We start from the raw sequence: 19083 nt of genomic DNA on the forward strand, positions 1-19083 counted from the left end.
AGTAATTTGTCACAATTTGAATTTCTTTGGGAAATTCATCAAAGCAGCCAAATCAATTTTTTCATAACTTCGCTCATCTCTAGTCAGGAGGATGGGGCAGGAAACCTGGCGTTCTCTGTATGCTGTATGTAACTAAAGACTGAATATAGGAAATTACCAAAACCAGATTAAGAAAAAGACAGAACTGTGACCTTCCTCGTGCTCGTGAGTCATGATTTTACTCTCACTGTGCATTGAAATAAGTTATTGCTGTGCCGCATTTCTTGGACTATAACGTTACCGCGTACAAGGCGACCTGAAAGAATCAGCGCTCGAGAAACTAATCAGAAACCATCATCTAAGATTAATCTGCAAAGCCACAAAATAAAATAAAGCTGGAGACTCCTGTAGGTGAACATTTCTTCAGATAAGACCACAATAGGACACAAGTTCAATGCAAACAGGTAAAGTTCACAATTCCAAGATTCAAATTTGAAGCAATGTAAAGTTTGTAATGTTTTTTTATTAAAACCTTGCAAACTCTGCTATCATGGAGAAAATAGGTTATTTATATTTGATAGTTTTAGAAACAGTTAATAAAAAAAAACTGATTGAGGAAGATGCAGAACGATACGAGAGTAGAGATATAACTAAATAATACAAATTTAATAGAGTAATAAATACAGATGCAGCCGAGCTAAACTTGATGGTTAACGCATTAAGTAAAGAATAGGAAGAAAAAGGTAACTAACTTTTCAATGGATTTAAATGGCTTTTGTCACGAGAAAACCAAGATAAGACTGTGCCATGTGTTATCAGAGTCAAGTTTAGCTCAGCTACAATTGTATATGGAAACACAAATCAAAATTCTCCTGTACAATGTTTTCTTATGACCCTTATATTGGACTTTGTGTTGAGTTCTGGTCTCAGTAGGATAATGTAACATTTGGGAATGAAGATACAGCCCAGAAGTCCAGCACTGGAAGAAGAGATGGCAAAAACTTCCACAGCCACCATGTACTTCCCCTTGGTGCTGAGGTAGGCCGGGATGAAGGAGATCCACACACTGCAGAACACCAGCATGCTGAAGGTGATGTACTGAGCCTCATTGAAGGTTTTTGGAAGTCTTCTGGCCAAGAAAGCAACAATAAAGCTCATAATTGCCAGAAATCCAATGTAGCCGATGGACAAGTAGAAAAAAATGGCAGATCCCTCAATACATTGTAAGATTATCTTTCCAACCTCTATTCCAGTGTTATAATCTGGGAATGGTGGAGAATAAAACAACCAGAGGACACAGATCAAAACTTCTCCAGATGAACCTATAACAAGTACGGATGTGGAGAGGTGTCTCTTCATCCACTGCCTCAGTGTCCTGCCTGGTTTAATGGCTTGAAAAGCCAAGACTACAGTCACTGTTTTAGCTAAGACCGAAGAAACTGCAAGGCTAAAAATGATTCCAAAAGTCACTTGTCGGAGGAGACATGATATATCTGAGGGACGTCCAATGAATAAGAGAGGACATAAAAATGAGAAGATGAGTGAGAGGAGAAGTATGAAACTAAGATTCTGGTTATTGGCTTTCACAATTGGAGAATCTTTATTTTTTATAAATATCCCCAACACAACTATAGTCACAAGGCAAAATGTAAGATTTATAATAACTAGAGATGACCCCAGTGTGTCTCCATAAGACAGGAATTCAATCGGTCTTGGAACGCAGGAATCTCTTCTTCCATTTGACCAGTGATCGTTAGGACACACTAAGCATGTTTCCATATCTGCAATCAAGAAATGATTATATTTTACTATTGTAAATTTGGCAGAAATGTCCATTTATAGTAGTTGTCATGACTAAAGATGAGCGAATCGAAGCTGATTAAGTGGAATTCGATCAGAATTTCAGGAAAATTTTTAATCACAACGAATGCAAATTTCCTTGCGCTTCGTGGTAACGAAACACATTTTTCCTAAAATGGCGGGTGAACGTGTGAGGACATGGAGAAAGGAAGTCTGGGAAGGTGGGATCACCCAGTTTTAAATGCATGCAGGCAGCCAATCAGCAGCCAGCCAGCCCTGTTATGTCACAGCTCTATAAATCCGATGGCCATCTTAGATTTTCAAAGCGTTCTGAGTGCAGCAATTGGAAAAGCCTCATTGTGAAAAACAAAAACTGAAAAAATTATTTATAAGTGCATGGAAAGGATAGGGGGGAATCACTTCACAGCATCTTAGTGCAGGGAGAGACGTCAGAAGGAGCTAGGGACAGTGCTAGAAAAGCAATTTACAACTGCAGGAATAGATTATTTGGGGATCCAAATGGCCATTATACAGCTCTGGCATTCCAGCAAATTGTTGTTATTGGGGTGCAAGTGAGTGCTATGTTGAAAAGCTTTTAGTGGCCTATTCAAAATATATACGCACTTCACAGTTGCAGTTATTTGCGGCGAAAGCATTTAGTGGTCTATTTCAGCACAGAAAGAAAAATATATACACATTTCACTTCTGCAGTACATGTAGAGAGAGTGTTTATTGGCCTACTTCAGTACAAAAAGATAAATATATACGCAGTTCACTTTTGTTGTGATTTGCGCTAAAAGCGTTTTCTGGCATATTTCAGTACAAAAAGAGAAATATTTACGCAGTTCACTTTTTCAGTTATTTGCAGTAAAAGCGTTTACTGGCCAATTTATGTGCAAATATATATATATATATATATATATATATATATATATATACAGTTCACTTTTGCAGTTATTTGCACTAAAAGCGTTTTCTGGCCCATTTCAGTACAAAAAGATAAATATATACACAGTTCACTTTTGCAGTTATTTGCAATAAAAGCGTTTACTGGCCTATTTCAGTACAAAAAGAGAAACATATTTGTTGCCTTTAGGGGTGTTTTAATTTGATTATAATTTATTTAGTTCAGCAAAAAGTATGTTAGACAGAGAAGTGCCAGGCCATGCACAGAGGAGTGGCAGAGGCCTAAATATTTATTGCGCAGGTAGAGGTCGCAGCAGTGTAAGGGGGCGTGAAAGCAGGAGTTGCAGCGAGAGGCCTGAGCTCCCAGGGTCATCTAGCACTCGTGTCTTGACCAGTAACCCAGCGGCTCTTGATTGGTTAACTTGGTCATCCACTTCATCCCGAGTGACATCAGACACCCCCAGCTGACAGTTGGTGGGTTCGTCAGACACTACCCTTAGTTGGCATGACCCAAGAGCAGGCCCTGTGGCCTCACCTGTCCTCAAACTGCGTCTGTCCTTTGCTGTTCCCTCACCCACAGAAGTATTGTATGCTGTGGACTCAGCTCCACTATACAGCGAGAACGAGCAACTAGATGACATTAAGCAGCTTCTGCACAGCCAAGATCTGGAGGAGACTTCCGCCGCTAGGTGGGCAAGTAGTGATGAGGAGAGTGGAGTGGGAGGTGCTGTTGTGAGTGGTCAGGACCCAGAGACCTTCAGACATCAGTAATGTGCAGACAATACTCGATAATGATGAAGCCGCTCGCACTTGGGAGACGAATGCAGAAGGGGCTTCATCATCATCAGGAGAAGAGGGTGGCAACTAGCCCCCTGACCTTGGGAGTCAGCAGGGTGGCAGCAGTGGGAGGTCGGGAGCCAAAAGTGCTTTGCAGCAGCCTGCCTGCCCGGGAAGTAGTGGTGCAGGGGTTCACAGAGGCAGCAGAGGTAGCAGTCTGGGAGGGCATTATCACCTACTGACCCTAATTAGAATAATGGAATAAACACCTTTGACCCCATGCTGGGTATATTGACCTCTGACCCCATGCTGGGTATAATTACCAGAAGTTGATTCACTTACATTTTTATTCCCAGAGAATTCTTGTACAGTCACTCAGAATTGAGAAAGCTTTTTGGAATAACGAGTGAAACATTTTGAAGAAATCTACAGTAAGTCCAGTTGCCTTGATCTATTCTTTACAGATATAACAGTCAGTCAGTGCGGACTGTTGGGGGCAAAATCACCTACTCGGTAGAGTTGAGCGGACACTTGGATGTTCAGGTTCGACCAAACTTTACAAAAATGTTCGAGTTTGGGACCCGAACTTGATCCAGAACCCGAACCCCATTTAAGTCAATTGGGACCCGAACTTTTGAGCACTAACATGGCTCTAAAAATGACATGGAAAGGGCTAGAGGGCTGCAAATGCCAGCAAATTAAGAGCATGACAAGTGCTCTGCAAACAAATGCGGATAGGGAAATGACTTCAAATAACATAAAATACGTAAAAAAAATAATAATCTTGATCGAGGAGGACGAGGTCCATATGGAGTAGGAGGTTGAGTAGGCAGTGGATGTGGTGGTGTAGGTGGAAGTGGCGGTGGAGGAGGAGGAGGAGGTAGCCTACACTGTTTTTGGGTTTTAATAAAATAAAATAAAATTTAAATTAGGGTACACCCCAAAACAGGAAATATAACATGTGATAACCCCCTCCAGCCGTGCTAAACAAACGTTCAGACAATACACTGGCTGCAGGGCAGGCCAGCACCTCCAAGGAGTAAAGGACAAGCTCAGGCCATGTGCCCAATTTGGAGACCCAGAAGCTGAAGAGGGCAGACCCATCAGTCAGTACGTGTAGGCGTGTGCACACATACTGCTCCAGTATGTTGCTGAAATGCTGCCCCCTGCTAAGACATTCCATATCAGCTGGTGGTGCTCGTTGTTGTGGCATGCTGACAAAGCTTTTCTACATTTCGGCCATGCTAACCCTGCCTTCTGAGGTGCTGGTGGTGCTCCAGCTGCGTTGGTGACCTCTTTCTCCTCCTCTGCCTTCCCCTTGTGCTTCCACTGTACCTCCGCTGTCCGGTGGGAATGCCACCAGCATCGCGTCTACCAGCGTGTACTTAAACTCGCGCATCTTACGATCACGCTCCAGTGATGGAATTAAGGACGGTAAGTTGTTCTTGTAACGGGAATACAGCAGCGTGACCACCCAGTAATCAGCACAAGTTAGAATGTGGGCAACTCGGCGGTCGTTGTGGAGACACTGCAGCATGTAATCGAGTTCTATAAATCGAATTGCGATTTCAACTTAGAACTTCTGCCGACTTGCTTGCTCATGGAGCGTCCCCATCACCATGGGAACGACTCCATGCTACTGTCGGATTTGAGAAAGTTGAAATCGCAATGCAATTAATTCAAGTTCTATAAATCGCATTGCAATTTCAACTTACCACACTCTGCGTCAACTACGTAATTTTCCATGGGAGTTTTGCCATGGATCCCCCTCCTAACACAGTCCAGGTGTTAGTCCCCTTGAAACAACTTTTCCATCACTATTGTGGCCAGAAAGAGTACCTGTGGGTTTTAAAATTCACCTGCCTATTAAAGTCTATTGCGGTTCGCCCGGTTCGCACGATCACGAACATTTGCAGATTTTCGCGTTCGCCATTCGAGAACGGAAAATTTTATGTTCGCGACATCACTACATATAAACTCCAACGATAGGAATTTGAAATTTACCTCCCTATTAGTGAAACCAACATACAGTTGTGCAGCATGTGACCCAGCCTCTATTTAAGCTGGAGTCACGTAGCGCCGCCCGTCACTCTGCTCGGATCAGTGTAGGGAGAGGATGCAGCTGCTGCTGTTAGGGCGAGGTTAGGCAGTGATTTACTCTTCCAAAACACTTAAGTGATCGATCTACAGCTGTGAATCATTCAACCTCTGCTATTTAAATGCTCACTGTTTTTAGGCTGCCCAGAGTGTTTTTCTGTCACTTTTTTCTGGGGTGATCGGCGGCCATTTTGTGTCTTGTGGTGCGCCAGCACAAGCTGCCACCAAGTGCATTTAACCAATAGTGGTTTTTTTTTTGTTGCTATATCCTATATCAGAGCTTGGCTGTGCTTACTATTTTATTAAGGGGTGAAATACAATTGCCAAAATAGCAGTACCCTAAATCAGTGATTTCCCACTGTAGCAGGCCAAGTTTAAAACTATCCATAAAAGGGTATATTAGATTGAAGGTGCTGATAGGGTCATCCTCAATAACTTCACACACACGCTACTGTGCATATCCAAGTCTAATTCTGTCAGTAAACCTATACCTGTCACCGAGCGCCTAAATAATAGGCCTCAAATTTATATTCAGCTAAATCTGTGGTTACTGCTGTGCCTGTATTAGTGTAATACGGTACCTAAATAGATAGCCAGATAGTGTTAGGTGTCTGTAAAAAAAGGCCTGAATTTGAATTCAATACATTGGGCCAAATCATTTTTTTCCTATTGTTGTGAACGGTAACAATGAGGAAAACATCTAGTAAGGGACGCAGATGCAGACATGGTCGTGGTGGTGTTAGTGGACCCTCTGGTTCTGGGAGAGGACATGGCCATTCTGCCACAGCCACACGTCCTAGTGTACCAACTACCTCAGGTCCCAGTAGACGCCAGAGTTTACAGTGATATTTGGTGGGGCCCAATGCAGTTCTAAGGATGGTAAGGCCTGAGCAGGTACAGGAATTAGTCAATTGGGTGGCCGACATTGGATCCAGCACGTTCACATTATCTCCCACCCAGTCTTCTGCAGAAGGCTCACAGATGGCGCCTGAAAACCAAGCCCATCAGTCTGTCACATCACCCCCATGCATACCAGGGAAACTGTCTGAGCCTCAAGTTATGCAGCAGTCTCTTATGCTGTTTGAAGACTCCGCTGGCAGGGTTTCCCAAGGGCATCCACCTAGCCCTTCCGCAGCAATGGAAGACAAAGAATGCACTGACGCACAACCACTTATGTTTCCTGATGATGAGGACATGGGAATACCACCTCAGCATGTCTCTGATGATGACGAAACACAGGTGCACACTGCTGCGTCTTTCTGCAGTGTGCAGACTGAACAGGAGGTCAGGGAGGAAGACTGGGCGGAAGACAATGCAGGGGACGATGAGGTCCTAGACCCCACATGGAATGAAGGTCGTGCCACTTCAATTTGGAGGAAGAGGCAGTGGTGAGACCGAGCCAACAGCGTAGCAAAAGAGGGAGCAGTGGGCAAAAGCAGAACACTCGCCGCCAAGAGACTCCGCCTGCTACTGACCGCCGACATCTTGGACCGAGCACCCCAAAGGCAGCTTCAAGGAGTTCCCTGGCGTGGCAGTTCTTCAAACAATGTGCTGATGACAAGACCCGAGTGGTTTGCACGCTGTGCCATCAGAGCCTGAAGTGAGGCATTAACGTTCTGAACCTTAGCACAACCTGCATGACCAGGCACCTGCATGCAAAGCATGAACTGCAGTGGAGTAAACACCTTAAAAACAAGGAACTCACTCAGACTCCCCCTGCTACCTCTTCTGCTGCTGCCGCCTCGGCCTCTTCCTCTGCCTCTGGAGGAACGTTGGCACCTGCCGCTTAGCAAACAGAGGATGTACCACCAACACCACCACCTCCGTCACCAAGCATCTCAACCATGTCACACGGCAGCATTCAGCTCTCCATCTCACAAACATTTGAGAGAAAGCGTAAATTCCCACCTAGCCACCCTCAATCCCTGGCCCTGAATGATAGCATTTCTAAACTACTGGCCTATTAAATGCTGTCACTCAGGCTGGTGGACACAAACAGCTCATGTCGCTTGCTGTCCACAGAATGTTGTTCCCAGCCGCCACTACTTCTCCAAGAGAGCCGTGCCTTCCCTGCACAACCAAGTATCCGATAAAATCAAGTGTGCACTGCGCAACGCCATCTGTGGCAAGGTCCACCTAACCAGAGATACGTGGACCAGTAAGCATGGCCAGGGATGCTATATCTCCCTAACTGCACACTGGCTAAATGTAGTGGCGGCTGGGCCCCAGGCGGAGAGCTGTTTGGCGCACGTCCTTCCGCCGTCACGGATCGCAGGGCAACATTCTTTGCCTCCTGTAACCTCCTCCTCGGCTTCCTCCTCCTCTTCTTCCAAATGCTCATCCAGTCAGCCACACACCTTCACTAACAACTTCAGCACAGCCCGGGGTAAACGTAAGCAGGCCATTCTGAAACTCATATGTTTGGGGGACAGGTCCCACACTGCACAGGAGTTGTGGCGGGGTATTGAACAACAGACCGACGAGTGGTTGCTGCCGGTGAGCCTCAAGCCCGGCCTGGTGGTGTGCGATAATGGGCGAAATCTCGTTGCAGCTCTGGGACTACCCGGTTTGACGCACATCCCTTGCCTGGCGCATGTGCTGAATTTGGTGGTGCAGGAGTTCATTCACAACTACCCCGACATGTCAGAGCTGCTGCATAAAGTGCGGGCCGTCTGTGCGCGCTTCCGGCATTCACATTCTGCCGCTGCTCGCCTGTGTCCGCTACAGCGTAACTTCGGCCTTCCCGCTCACCGCCTCATATGCGACGTGCCCACCAGGTGGAACTCCACCTTGCATATGCTAGACAGACTGTGCGAGCAGCAGCAGGCCATAGTGGAGTTTCAGCTGCAGCACGCACGGGTCAGTCGCACTGCGGAACAGCACCATTTCACAACCAATGACTGGGCCTCCATGCGAGACCTGTGTGCCCTGTTGCGCTGTTTCGAGTACTCCACCAACATGGCCATTTGCGATGACGCCGTTATCAGCGTTACAATACCACTTCTATGTCTCCTTGAGAAAACACTTAGGGCAATGATGGAAGAGGAGGTGGCCCAGGAGGAGGAGGAGGAGGAAGAGGGGTCATTTTTAGCACTTTCAGGCCAGTCTCTTAGAAGTGACTCAGAGGGAGGCTTTTTGCAACAGCAGAGGCCAGGTACAAATGTGGCCAGCCAGGGCCCACTACTGGAGGACGAGGAGGATGAGGAGGAGGTGGTGGAGGATGAAGATGAAGCATGTTCACAGCGGGGTGGCACCCAACGCTGCTCGGGTCCATCACTGGTGCGCGGCTGGGGGGAAACGCAGGACGATGACGATACGCCTCCCACAGAGGACAGCTTGTCCTTACCTCTGGGCAGCCTGACACACATGAGCGACTACATGCTGCAGTGCCTGTGCAACGACAGCAGAGTTGCCCACATTTTAACGTGTGCGGACTACTAGGTTACCACCCTGCTGGATCCCTGTACAAAGACAATGTGCCCACCTTACTTCCTGCACTGGAGCGTGATAGGAAGATGCGCGAGTACAAGCGCACGTTGGTAGACGTGCTACTAAGAGCATTCACAAATGTCACAGGGGAACAAGTGGAAGCCCAAGGCGAAGGCAGAGGAGGATCAAGAGGTCGCCAACGCAGCTGTGTCACGGCCAGTTCCTCTGAGGGCAGGGTTAGCATGGCAGAGATGTGGAAAAGTTTTGTCACCACGCCAAAGCTAACTGCACCACCACCTGATACGGAACGTGTTAGCAGGAGGCAACAATTCACTAACATGGTGGAACAGTACGTGTGCACACCCCTCCACGTACTGACTGATGGTTCAGCCCCATTCAACTTCTGGGTCTCCAAATTGTCCACGTGGCCAGAGTTAGCCTTTTATGCCTTGGAGGTGCTGGCCTGCCCGGCGGCCAGCGTTTTGTCTGATCGTGTATTCAGCACGGCAGGGGGCATCATTACAGAAAAACGCAGCCGCCTGTCTACAGCCAATGTGGACAAGCTGACGTTCATAAAAATGAACCAAGCATGGATCCCACAGGACCTGTCCATCCCTTGTGCAGATTAGAAATTTTTAACTACCTCTTCTTAACCATATATTATTGTACTCCAGGGCACTTCCTCATTCAATCCTTTTTTTAATTTTCATTTTACCATTATATTCCGGGGCAACCCAAAGTTGAATGAACCTCTCCTCTGTCTGGGTGCCGGGGCCTAAAAATATCTAACAGTGTCCTGTTCCAGTGTTCGGTGACATGAAGCCTGATTCTCTGCTATGACATGAAGCCTGAATCTCTGCTATGGGACCTCTCTCCTCTGTCTGGGTGCCGGGGCCAAAAGATATCAGACAGTGGCCTGTTCCAGTGTTGGGTGACATGAAGCCTGATTCTCTGCTATAACATGAAGCCTGATTCTCTGCTATTGGATCTCTCTCCTCTGTCTGGGTGCCGGGGCCTAAAAATATCTGACAATGGCCTGTTCCAGTGGTGCGTGACATGAAGCCTGATTCTCTGCTATGACATGAAGCCTGATTCTCTGCTATGGGACCTCTCTCCTCTGTCTGGGTGCCGGGGTCTTAATATCTGACAATGGCCTGTTCCAGTGTTGGGTGACGTGAAGCCTGATTCTCTGCTATGACATGAAGCCTGATTCTCAGCTATGACTTGAAGCCTGATTCTCTGCTTTGACATGAAGCCTGAATCTATGCTATGGGACCTCTCTCCTCTATCTGGGTGCCGGGGCCTAAATATCTGACAATGGCCTGTTCCAGTGGTGGGTGACGTGAAGCCTGATTCCCTGCTATGACATGAAGCCTTATTCTCTGCTATGACATGAAGCCTGATTCTCTGCTATGACAGGAAGCCTGAATCTCTGCTATGGGACCTCTTTCCTTTGTCTGTGTGCCGGGGCCTAAAAATATCTGACGGTGGCCTGTTCCAGTGGTGGGTGACATGAAGCCTGATTCTCTGCTATGACATGAAGCCTCATTCTCAGCTATGACTTGAAGCCTGATTCTCTGTTATGACATGAAGCCTGATTCTCTGCTATGGGACCTCTCTCCTCTGTCTGTGTGCCAGGGCCTAAATATCTGACAATGGCCTGTTCCAGTGGTGGGTGACGTGAAGCCAGATTCCCTGCTATGACATGAAGCCTGATTCTCTGCTATGACATGAAGCCTGATTCTCTGCTATGACATGAAGCTTGATTCTCTGCTATGACATGAAGCCTGATTCTCTACAATGGAACCTCTCTCCTCTGTCTGGGTGACGGGGCCTAAGGATATCTGACAATGGCCTGTTCTAGTGGTGGGGGACTTGAAGCCTGATTCTATGCTATGACATGAAGCCTGATTCTCTGCTATGGGACCTCTCTCCTCTGTCTGGGTGCCGGGGCCTAAATATCTGACAATGGCCTGTTCTAGTGGTGGGTGATGTGAAGCCTGATTTTCTGCTATGACATGAAGCCGGATTCTCTGCAATGGGACCTCTCTCCTCTGTCTGGGTGCCGGGGCCTAAATATCTGCCAATGGCCTGTTCTAGTGGTGGGTGACGTGAAGCCTGATTCTCTGCTATGACATGAAGCCTGATTCTCTGCTATGACATGAAGCCTGAATCTCTGCTATGGGACCTCTCTCCTCTGTCTGTGTGCCGGGGCCTAAAAATATCTGACAGTGGCCTGTTCCAGTGTTGGGTGACGTAAAGCCTGATTCTCTGCTATGTCATGAAGCCTGATTCTCAGCTATGACTTAAAGCCTGATTCTCTGCTTTGACACTTTGACATGAAGCCTGATTCTCTGCTATGGGACCTCTCTCCTCTGTTTAGGTGCCGGGGCCTAAATATCTGACAATGGCCTGTTCCAGTGGTGGGTGACGTGAAGCCTGATTCCCTGCTATGACATGAAGCCTGATTCTCTGCTATGACATGAAGCCTGATTCTCTGCTATGACATGAAGCCGGATTCTCTGCAATGGGACCTCTCTCCTCTGTCTGGGTGCCGGGGCCTAAATATCTGCCAATGGCCTGTTCTAGTGGTGGGTGACGTGAAGCCTGATTCTCTGCTATGACATGAAGCCTGATTCTCTGCTATGACATGAAGCCTGAATCTCTGCTATGGGACCTCTCTCCTCTGTCTGTGTGCCGGGGCCTAAAAATATCTGACAGTGGCCTGTTCCAGTGTTGGGTGACGTGAAGCCTGATTCTCTGCTATGACATGAAGCCTGATTCTCAGCTATGACTTGAAGCCTGATTCTCTGCTTTGACACTTTGACATGAAGCCTGATTCTCTGCTATGGGACCTCTCTCCTCTGTTTGGGTGCCGGGGCCTAAATATCTGACAATGGCCTGTTCCAGTGGTGGGTGACGTGAAGCCTGATTCCCTGCTATGACATGAAGCCTGATTCTCTGCTATGACATGAAGCCTGATTCTCTGCTATGGGACCTCTTTCCTTTGTCTGTGTGCCGGGGCCTAAAAATATCTGACGGTGGCCTGTTCCAGTGGTGGGTGACGTGAAGCCTGATTCTCTGCTATGACATGAAGCCTCATTCTCAGCTATGACTTGAAGCCTGATTCTCTGTTATGACATGAAGCCTGATTCTCTGCTATGGGACCTCTCTCCTCTGTCTGTGTGCCAGGGCCTAAATATCTGACAATGGCCTGTTCCAGTGTTGGGTGACGTGAAGCCTGATTCTCTGCTATGACATGAAGCCTGATTCTCAGCTATGACTTGAAGCCTGATTCTCTGCTTTGACATGAAGCCTGAATCTATGCTATGGGACCTCTCTCCTCTATCTGGGTGCCGGGGCCTAAATATCTGACAATGGCCTGTTCTAGTGGTGGGTGACGTGAAGCCTGATTCCCTGCTATGACATGAAGCCTTATTCTCTGCTATGACATGAAGCCTGATTCTCTGCTATGACAGGAAGCCTGAATCTCTGCTATGGGACCTCTTTCCTTTGTCTGTGTGCCGGGGCCTAAAAATATCTGACGGTGGCCTGTTCCAGTGGTGGGTGACGTGAAGCCTGATTCTCTGCTATGACATGAAGCCTCATTCTCAGCTATGACTTGAAGCCTGATTCTCTGTTATGACATGAAGCCTGATTCTCTGCTATGGGACCTCTCTCCTCTGTCTGTGTGCCAGGGCCTAAATATCTGACAATGGCCTGTTCCAGTGGTGGGTGACGTGAAGCCAGATTCCCTGCTATGACATGAAGCCTGATTCTCTGCTATGACATGAAGCCTGATTCTCTGCTATGACATGAAGCTTGATTCTCTGCTATGACATGAAGCCTGATTCTCTACAATGGAACCTCTCTCCTCTGTCTGGGTGACGGGGCCTAAGGATATCTGACAATGGCCTGTTCTAGTGGTGGGGGACTTGAAGCCTGATTCTATGCTATGACATGAAGCCTGATTCTCTGCTATGGGACCTCTCTCCTCTGTCTGGGTGCCGGGGCCTAAATATCTGACAATGGCCTGTTCTAGTGGTGGGTGATGTGAAGCCTGATTTTCTGCTATGACATGAAGCCGGATTCTCTGCAATGGGACCTCTCTCCTCTGTCTGGGTGCCGGGGCCTAAATATCTGCCAATGGCCTGTTCTAGTGGTGGGTGACGTGAAGCCTGATTCTCTGCTATGACATGAAGCCTGATTCTCTGCTATGACATGAAGCCTGAATCTCTGCTATGGGACCTCTCTCCTCTGTCTGTGTGCCGGGGCCTAAAAATATCTGACAGTGGCCTGTTCCAGTGTTGGGTGACGTAAAGCCTGATTCTCTGCTATGTCATGAAGCCTGATTCTCAGCTATGACTTAAAGCCTGATTCTCTGCTTTGACACTTTGACATGAAGCCTGATTCTCTGCTATGGGACCTCTCTCCTCTGTTTAGGTGCCGGGGCCTAAATATCTGACAATGGCCTGTTCCAGTGGTGGGTGACGTGAAGCCTGATTCCCTGCTATGACATGAAGCCTGATTCTCTGCTATGACATGAAGCCTGATTCTCTGCTATGACATGAAGCCTGAATCTCTGATATGGGACCTCTCTCCTTTGTCTGTGTCCTGGGGCCAAAAATATCTGACGGTGGCCTGTTCCAGTGGTGGGTGACGTGAAGCCTGATTCTCTGCTATGACATGAAGCCTGATTCTCAGCTATGACTTGAAGCCTGATTCTCTGCTTTGACACTTTGACATGAAGCCTGATTCTCTGCTATGGGACCTCTCTCCTCTGTTTGGGTGCCGGGGCCTAAATATCTGACAATGGCCTGTTCCAGTGGTGGGTGACGTGAAGCCTGATTCCCTGCTATGACATGAAGCCTGATTCTCTGCTATGACATGAAGCCTGATTCTCAGCTATGACTTGAAGCCTGATTCTCTGCTTTGACATGAAGCCTGATTCTCTGCTATGGGACCTCTCTCCTCTGTCTGGGTGCCGGGGCCTAAATATCTGACAATGGCCTGTTCCAGTGGTGGGTGACGTGAAGCCTGATTCCCTGCTATGACATGAAGCCTGATTCTCAGCTATGACATGAAGCCTGATTCTCTGCTATGACATGAAGCCTGAATCTCTGCTATGGGACCTCTCTCCTTTGTCTGTGTGCCGGGGCCTAAACATATCTGACGGTGGCCTGTTCCAGTGGTGGGTGACGTGAAGCCTTATTCTCTGCTATGACATGAAGCCTCATTCTCTGCTATGACATGAAGCCTGATTCTCTACAATGGAACCTCTCTCCTCTGTCTGGGTGCCGGGGCCTAAGGATATCTGACAATGGCCTGTTCTAGTGGTGGGTGACATGAAGCCTGATTGTCTGCTATGACATGAAGCCTGATTCTCTGCTATGGGACCTCTCTCCTCTGTCTGGGTGCCGGGGCCTAAATATCTGACAATGGCCTGTTCTAGTGGTGGGTGACGTGAAGCCTGATTTTCTGCTATGACATTAAGCCGGATTCTCTGCAATGGGACCTCTCTCCTCTGTCTGGGTGCCGGGGCCTAAATATCTGCCAATGGCCTGTTCTAGTGGTGGGTGACGTGAAGCCTGATTCTCTGCTATAATATGAAGCCTGATTCTCTGCTATGACATGAAGCCTGATTCTCTGCTATGACATGAAGCCTGAATCTCTGCTATGGGACCTCTCTCCTCTGTCTGTGTGCCGGGGCCTAAAAATATCTGACAGTGGCCTGTTCCAGTGTTGGGTGACGTGAAGCCTGATTCTCTGCTATGACATGAAGCCTGATTCTCAGCTATGACTTGAAGCCTGATTCTCTGCTTTGACACTTTGACATGAAGCCTGATTCTCTGCTATGGGACCTCTCTCCTCTGTTTGGGTGCCGGGGCCTAAATATCTGACAATGGCCTGTTCCAGTGGTGGGTGACGTGAAGCCTGATTCCCTGCTATGACATGAAGCCTGATTCTCTGCTATGACATGAAGCCTGATTCTCTGCTATGACATGAAGCCTGAATCTCTGCTATGGGACCTCTCTCCTTTGTCTGTGTGCCGGGGCCTAAAAATATCTGATGGTGGCCTGTACCAGTGGTGGGTGACGTGAAGCCTGATTCTCTGCTATGACATGAAGCCTGATTCTCAGCTATGACTTAAAGCCTGATTCTCTGCTATGACATGAAGCCTGATTCTCTGCTATGGGACCTCTCTCCTCTGTCTGTGTGCCGGGGCCTAAATATCTAACAATGGCCTGTTCCAGTGGTGGGTGACGTGAAGCCTGATTCCCTGCTATGACATGAAGCCTGATTCTCTGCTATGACATGAAGCCTGATTCTCTGCTATGACATGAAGCCTGATTCTCTACAATGGAACCTCTCTCCTCTGTCTGGGTGCCGGGGCCTAAGGATATCTGACAATGGCCTGTTCCAGTGGTGTGTGACATGAAGCCTGATTGTCTGCTATGACATGAAGCCTGATTCTCTGCTATGGGACCTCTCTCCTCTGTCTGGGTGCCGGAGCCTAAATATCTGACAATGGCCTGTTCTAGTGGTGGGTGACGTGAAGCCTGATTTTATGCTATGACATGAAGCCGGATTCTCTGCAATGGGACCTCTCTCCTCTGTCTGGGTGCCGGGGCCTAAATATCTGCCAATGGCCTATTCTAGTGGTGGGTGACGTGAAGCCTGATTCTCTGCTATGATATGAAGCCTGATTCTCTGCTATGACATGAAGCCTGATTCTCTGCTATGACATGAAGCCTGAATCTCTGCTATGGGACCTCTCTCCTCTGTCTGTGTGCCGGGGCCTAAAAATATCTGACAGTGGCCTGTTCCAGTGTCGGGTGACGTGAAGCCTGATTTTCTGCTATGACATGAAGCCTGAATCTCTGCTATGGGACCTCTCTCCTCTGTCTGGGTGCAGGGGGCCTAAATATCTGACAGTGGCCTGTTCCAGTGGTAGGTGACATGAAGCCTGATTCTCTGCCATGAGACCTCTCTCCAATTGATATTGGTTAATTCAAATTTTTTTTTTTTTTTTATTCATTTCCCTATCCACGTTTGTTTGCAGCGGATTTACCTACATTTTGCTGCCTTTTGAAGCCCTCTAGCCCTTTCCTGGACTATTTTACAGCCTTTTTAGTGCCGAAAAGTTTGGGTCCCCATTGACTTCAATAAGGTTCGGGTTTGGGGCGAAGTTCGGGGCGAACTTCTCGAACCCGAACATCCAGGTGTTCGCTCAACTCTTGATATCAGGGTAGAACAGCAAAAATTAATATGTAGTACATATTCAAAACCTGTATCAAGAAATAACCATATTCTATATTCCAGCTGTCACCTGCCTAGGTGGTTAACTAATATTCCTAGGAGTCAATTTAGTAGATTAAAACGCAATTGCACACAAGAAGAACTGTTTGAAATAGAGGCCAAGGAATTACGGCAACAATTTTTGGACAAACAATATCCCCCAAATATATTAGAAGAATCCCTAAAAAAGGTACGGGAAATGAACAGAGGAGATGTTTTTACATCGGGTCGGATACAACAAGCCTACGATGCAATCAGAATGATTCTACCATTTCATGTACAACATAAGAAGGTAGAGGTACAGATTATAAACAATCACTGGCATCATTTAGTCGATGACAAAATAATAGGACCCATACTCACAAATACTCCTAAAATCACGTATACTAAGGTCCCAAACCTGGGTTTAAAAGTAGCACCCACTGTCAAAAATAAGAAGAGCATCATTAATAAACGCAATTGGCTCTCTTTTAGAGTTGAGCGAACACCTGGATGTTCGGGTTCAAGAAGTTCGACCGAATTTCCCGGAAATGTTCGGGTTCGGGATCCGAACCCGATCCGAACTTCGTCCCGAACCCGAACCCCATTGGAGTCAATGGGGACCCGAACTTTTCGGCACTAAAAAGGCTGTAAAACAGCCCAGGAAAGGGCTAGAGGGCTGCAAAAGGCAGCAACATGTAGGTAAATCCCCTGCAAACAAATGTGGATAGGGAAATGAATTAAAATAAAATAAATAAAAATTAACCAATATCAATTGGAGAGAGGTCCCATAGCAGAGAATCTGGCTTCACGTCACCCACCACTGGAACAGTCCATTCTCAGATATTTAGGCCCCGTCACCCAGGCAGAGGAGAGAGGTCCCGTAACAGAGAATCTGGCTTCATGTCAGCAGAGAATCAGTCTGCATGTCATAGCAGAGAATCAGGCTTCACGTCAGCCACCACTGCAACAGTCAATTGTCAGATATTTAGGCCCAGCACACAGGCAGAGGAGAGAGGTCCCGTAACAGAGAATCTGTCTTCATGTCAGCAGAGAATTAGTCTGCATGTCATAGCAGAGAATCAGGCTTCACGTCAGCCACCACTGCAACAGTCCATTGTCAGATATTTAGGCCCAGCACCCAGGCAGAGGAGAGAGGTCCCGTAACAGAGAATCTGTCTTCATGTCAGCAGAGAATCAGTCTGCATGTCATAGCAGAGAATCAGGCTTCACGTCACCCAACATTGGAACAGTCCATTGGCATATATTTAGGCCCAGGCACCCAGGCAGAGGAGAGAGGTCCCGTAACAGAGAATCTGTCTTTATGTCAGCAGAGAATCAGTCTGCATGTCATAGCAGAGAATCAGGCTTCACGTCACCCAACATTGGAACAGTCCATCGGCATATATTTAGGCCCAGCACCCAGGCAGAGGAGAGAGGTCCCGTAACAGAGGATCTGGCTTCATGTCAGCAGAGAATCAGTCTGCATGTCATAGCAGAGAATCAGGCTTCACGTCACCCAACATTGGAACAGTCCATTGGCATATATTTAGGCCCAGGCACCCAGGCAGAGGAGAGAGGTCCCGTAACAGAGAATCTGTCTTTATGTCAGCAGAAAATCAGTCTGCATGTCATAGCAGAGAATCAGGCTTCACGTCACCCAACATTGGAACAGTCCATCGGCATATATTTAGGCCCAGCACCCAGGCAGAGGAGAGAGGTCCCGTAACAGAGGATCTGGCTTCATGTCAGCAGAGAATCAGTCTGCATGTCATAGCAGAGAATCAGGCTTCACGTCAGCCACCACTGCAACAGTCCATTGTCAGATATTTAGGCCCAGCACCCAGGCAGAGGATAGAGGTCCCGTAACAGAGAATCTGGCTTCATGTCAGCAGAGAATTAGTCTGCATGTCATAGCAGAGAATCAGGCTTCACGTCAGCCACCACTGCAACAGTCCATTGTCAGATATTTAGGCCCAGCACCCAGGCAGAGGAGAGAGGTCCCGTAACAGAGCATCTGTCTTCATGTCAGCAGAGAATTAGTCTGCATGTCATAGCAGAGAATCAGGCTTGACGTCACCCAACATTGGAACAGTCCATTAGCATATATTTAGGCCCAGGCACCCAGGCAGAGGAGAGAGGTCCCGTAACAGAGCATCTGTCTTCATGTCAGCAGAGAATCAGTCTGCATGTCATAGCAGAGAATCAGGCTTCACGTCAGCCACCACTGTAACAGTCCATTGTCATATATTTAGGCCCAGCACCCAGGCAGAGGAGAGAGGTCCCGTAACAGAGGATCTGTCTTCATGTCAGCAGAGAATCAGTCTGCATGTCATATCAGAGAATCAGGCTTCACGTCACCCAACATTGGAACAGTCCATTGGCATATATTTAGGCCCCGGCACCCAGACAGAGGAGAGGTTCATTCAACTTTGGGTAGCCTCGCAATATAATGGTAAAATGAAAATAAAAATAGGATTGAATGAGGAAGTGCCCTGGAGTACAATAATATATGGTTAAGAGGAGGTAGTTAATGTCTAATCTGCACAAGGGATGGACAGGCCCTGTGGGATCCATGCCTGGTTCATTTTTATGAACGTCAGCTTGTCCACATTGGCTGTAGACAGGCGGCTGCGTTTGTCTGTAATGACGCCCCCTGCCGTGCTTAATACACGTTCAGACAAAACGCTGGCCGCCGGGCAGGCTATCACCTCCAAGGCATAAAAGGCTAGCTCTGGCCACGTGGACAATTTAGAGACCCAGAAGTTGAATGGGGCTGAACCATCAGTCAGTACGTGGAGGGGTGTGCACACGTAC

General features: G+C 47.6%; 1 protein-coding gene across 1 annotated transcript in view; it reads right to left on the reverse strand.

The window, feature by feature from the left end:
- Nucleotides 1-840: 840 nt before the first annotated feature.
- Nucleotides 841-19083, reverse strand: part of LOC122924260 (vomeronasal type-2 receptor 26-like) — a 35645-nt gene continuing 17402 nt past the window's right edge. The window contains exon 3 of the mRNA XM_044275196.1: nucleotides 841-1760. Within this exon, the coding sequence (XP_044131131.1) occupies nucleotides 841-1760 (920 nt within the window). The remainder of the gene's footprint in view (nucleotides 1761-19083) is intronic.

Source organism: Bufo gargarizans, unplaced genomic scaffold (assembly GCF_014858855.1).
Source record: "Bufo gargarizans isolate SCDJY-AF-19 unplaced genomic scaffold, ASM1485885v1 original_scaffold_961_pilon, whole genome shotgun sequence".
NCBI lineage: Eukaryota > Metazoa > Chordata > Amphibia > Anura > Bufonidae > Bufo > Bufo gargarizans.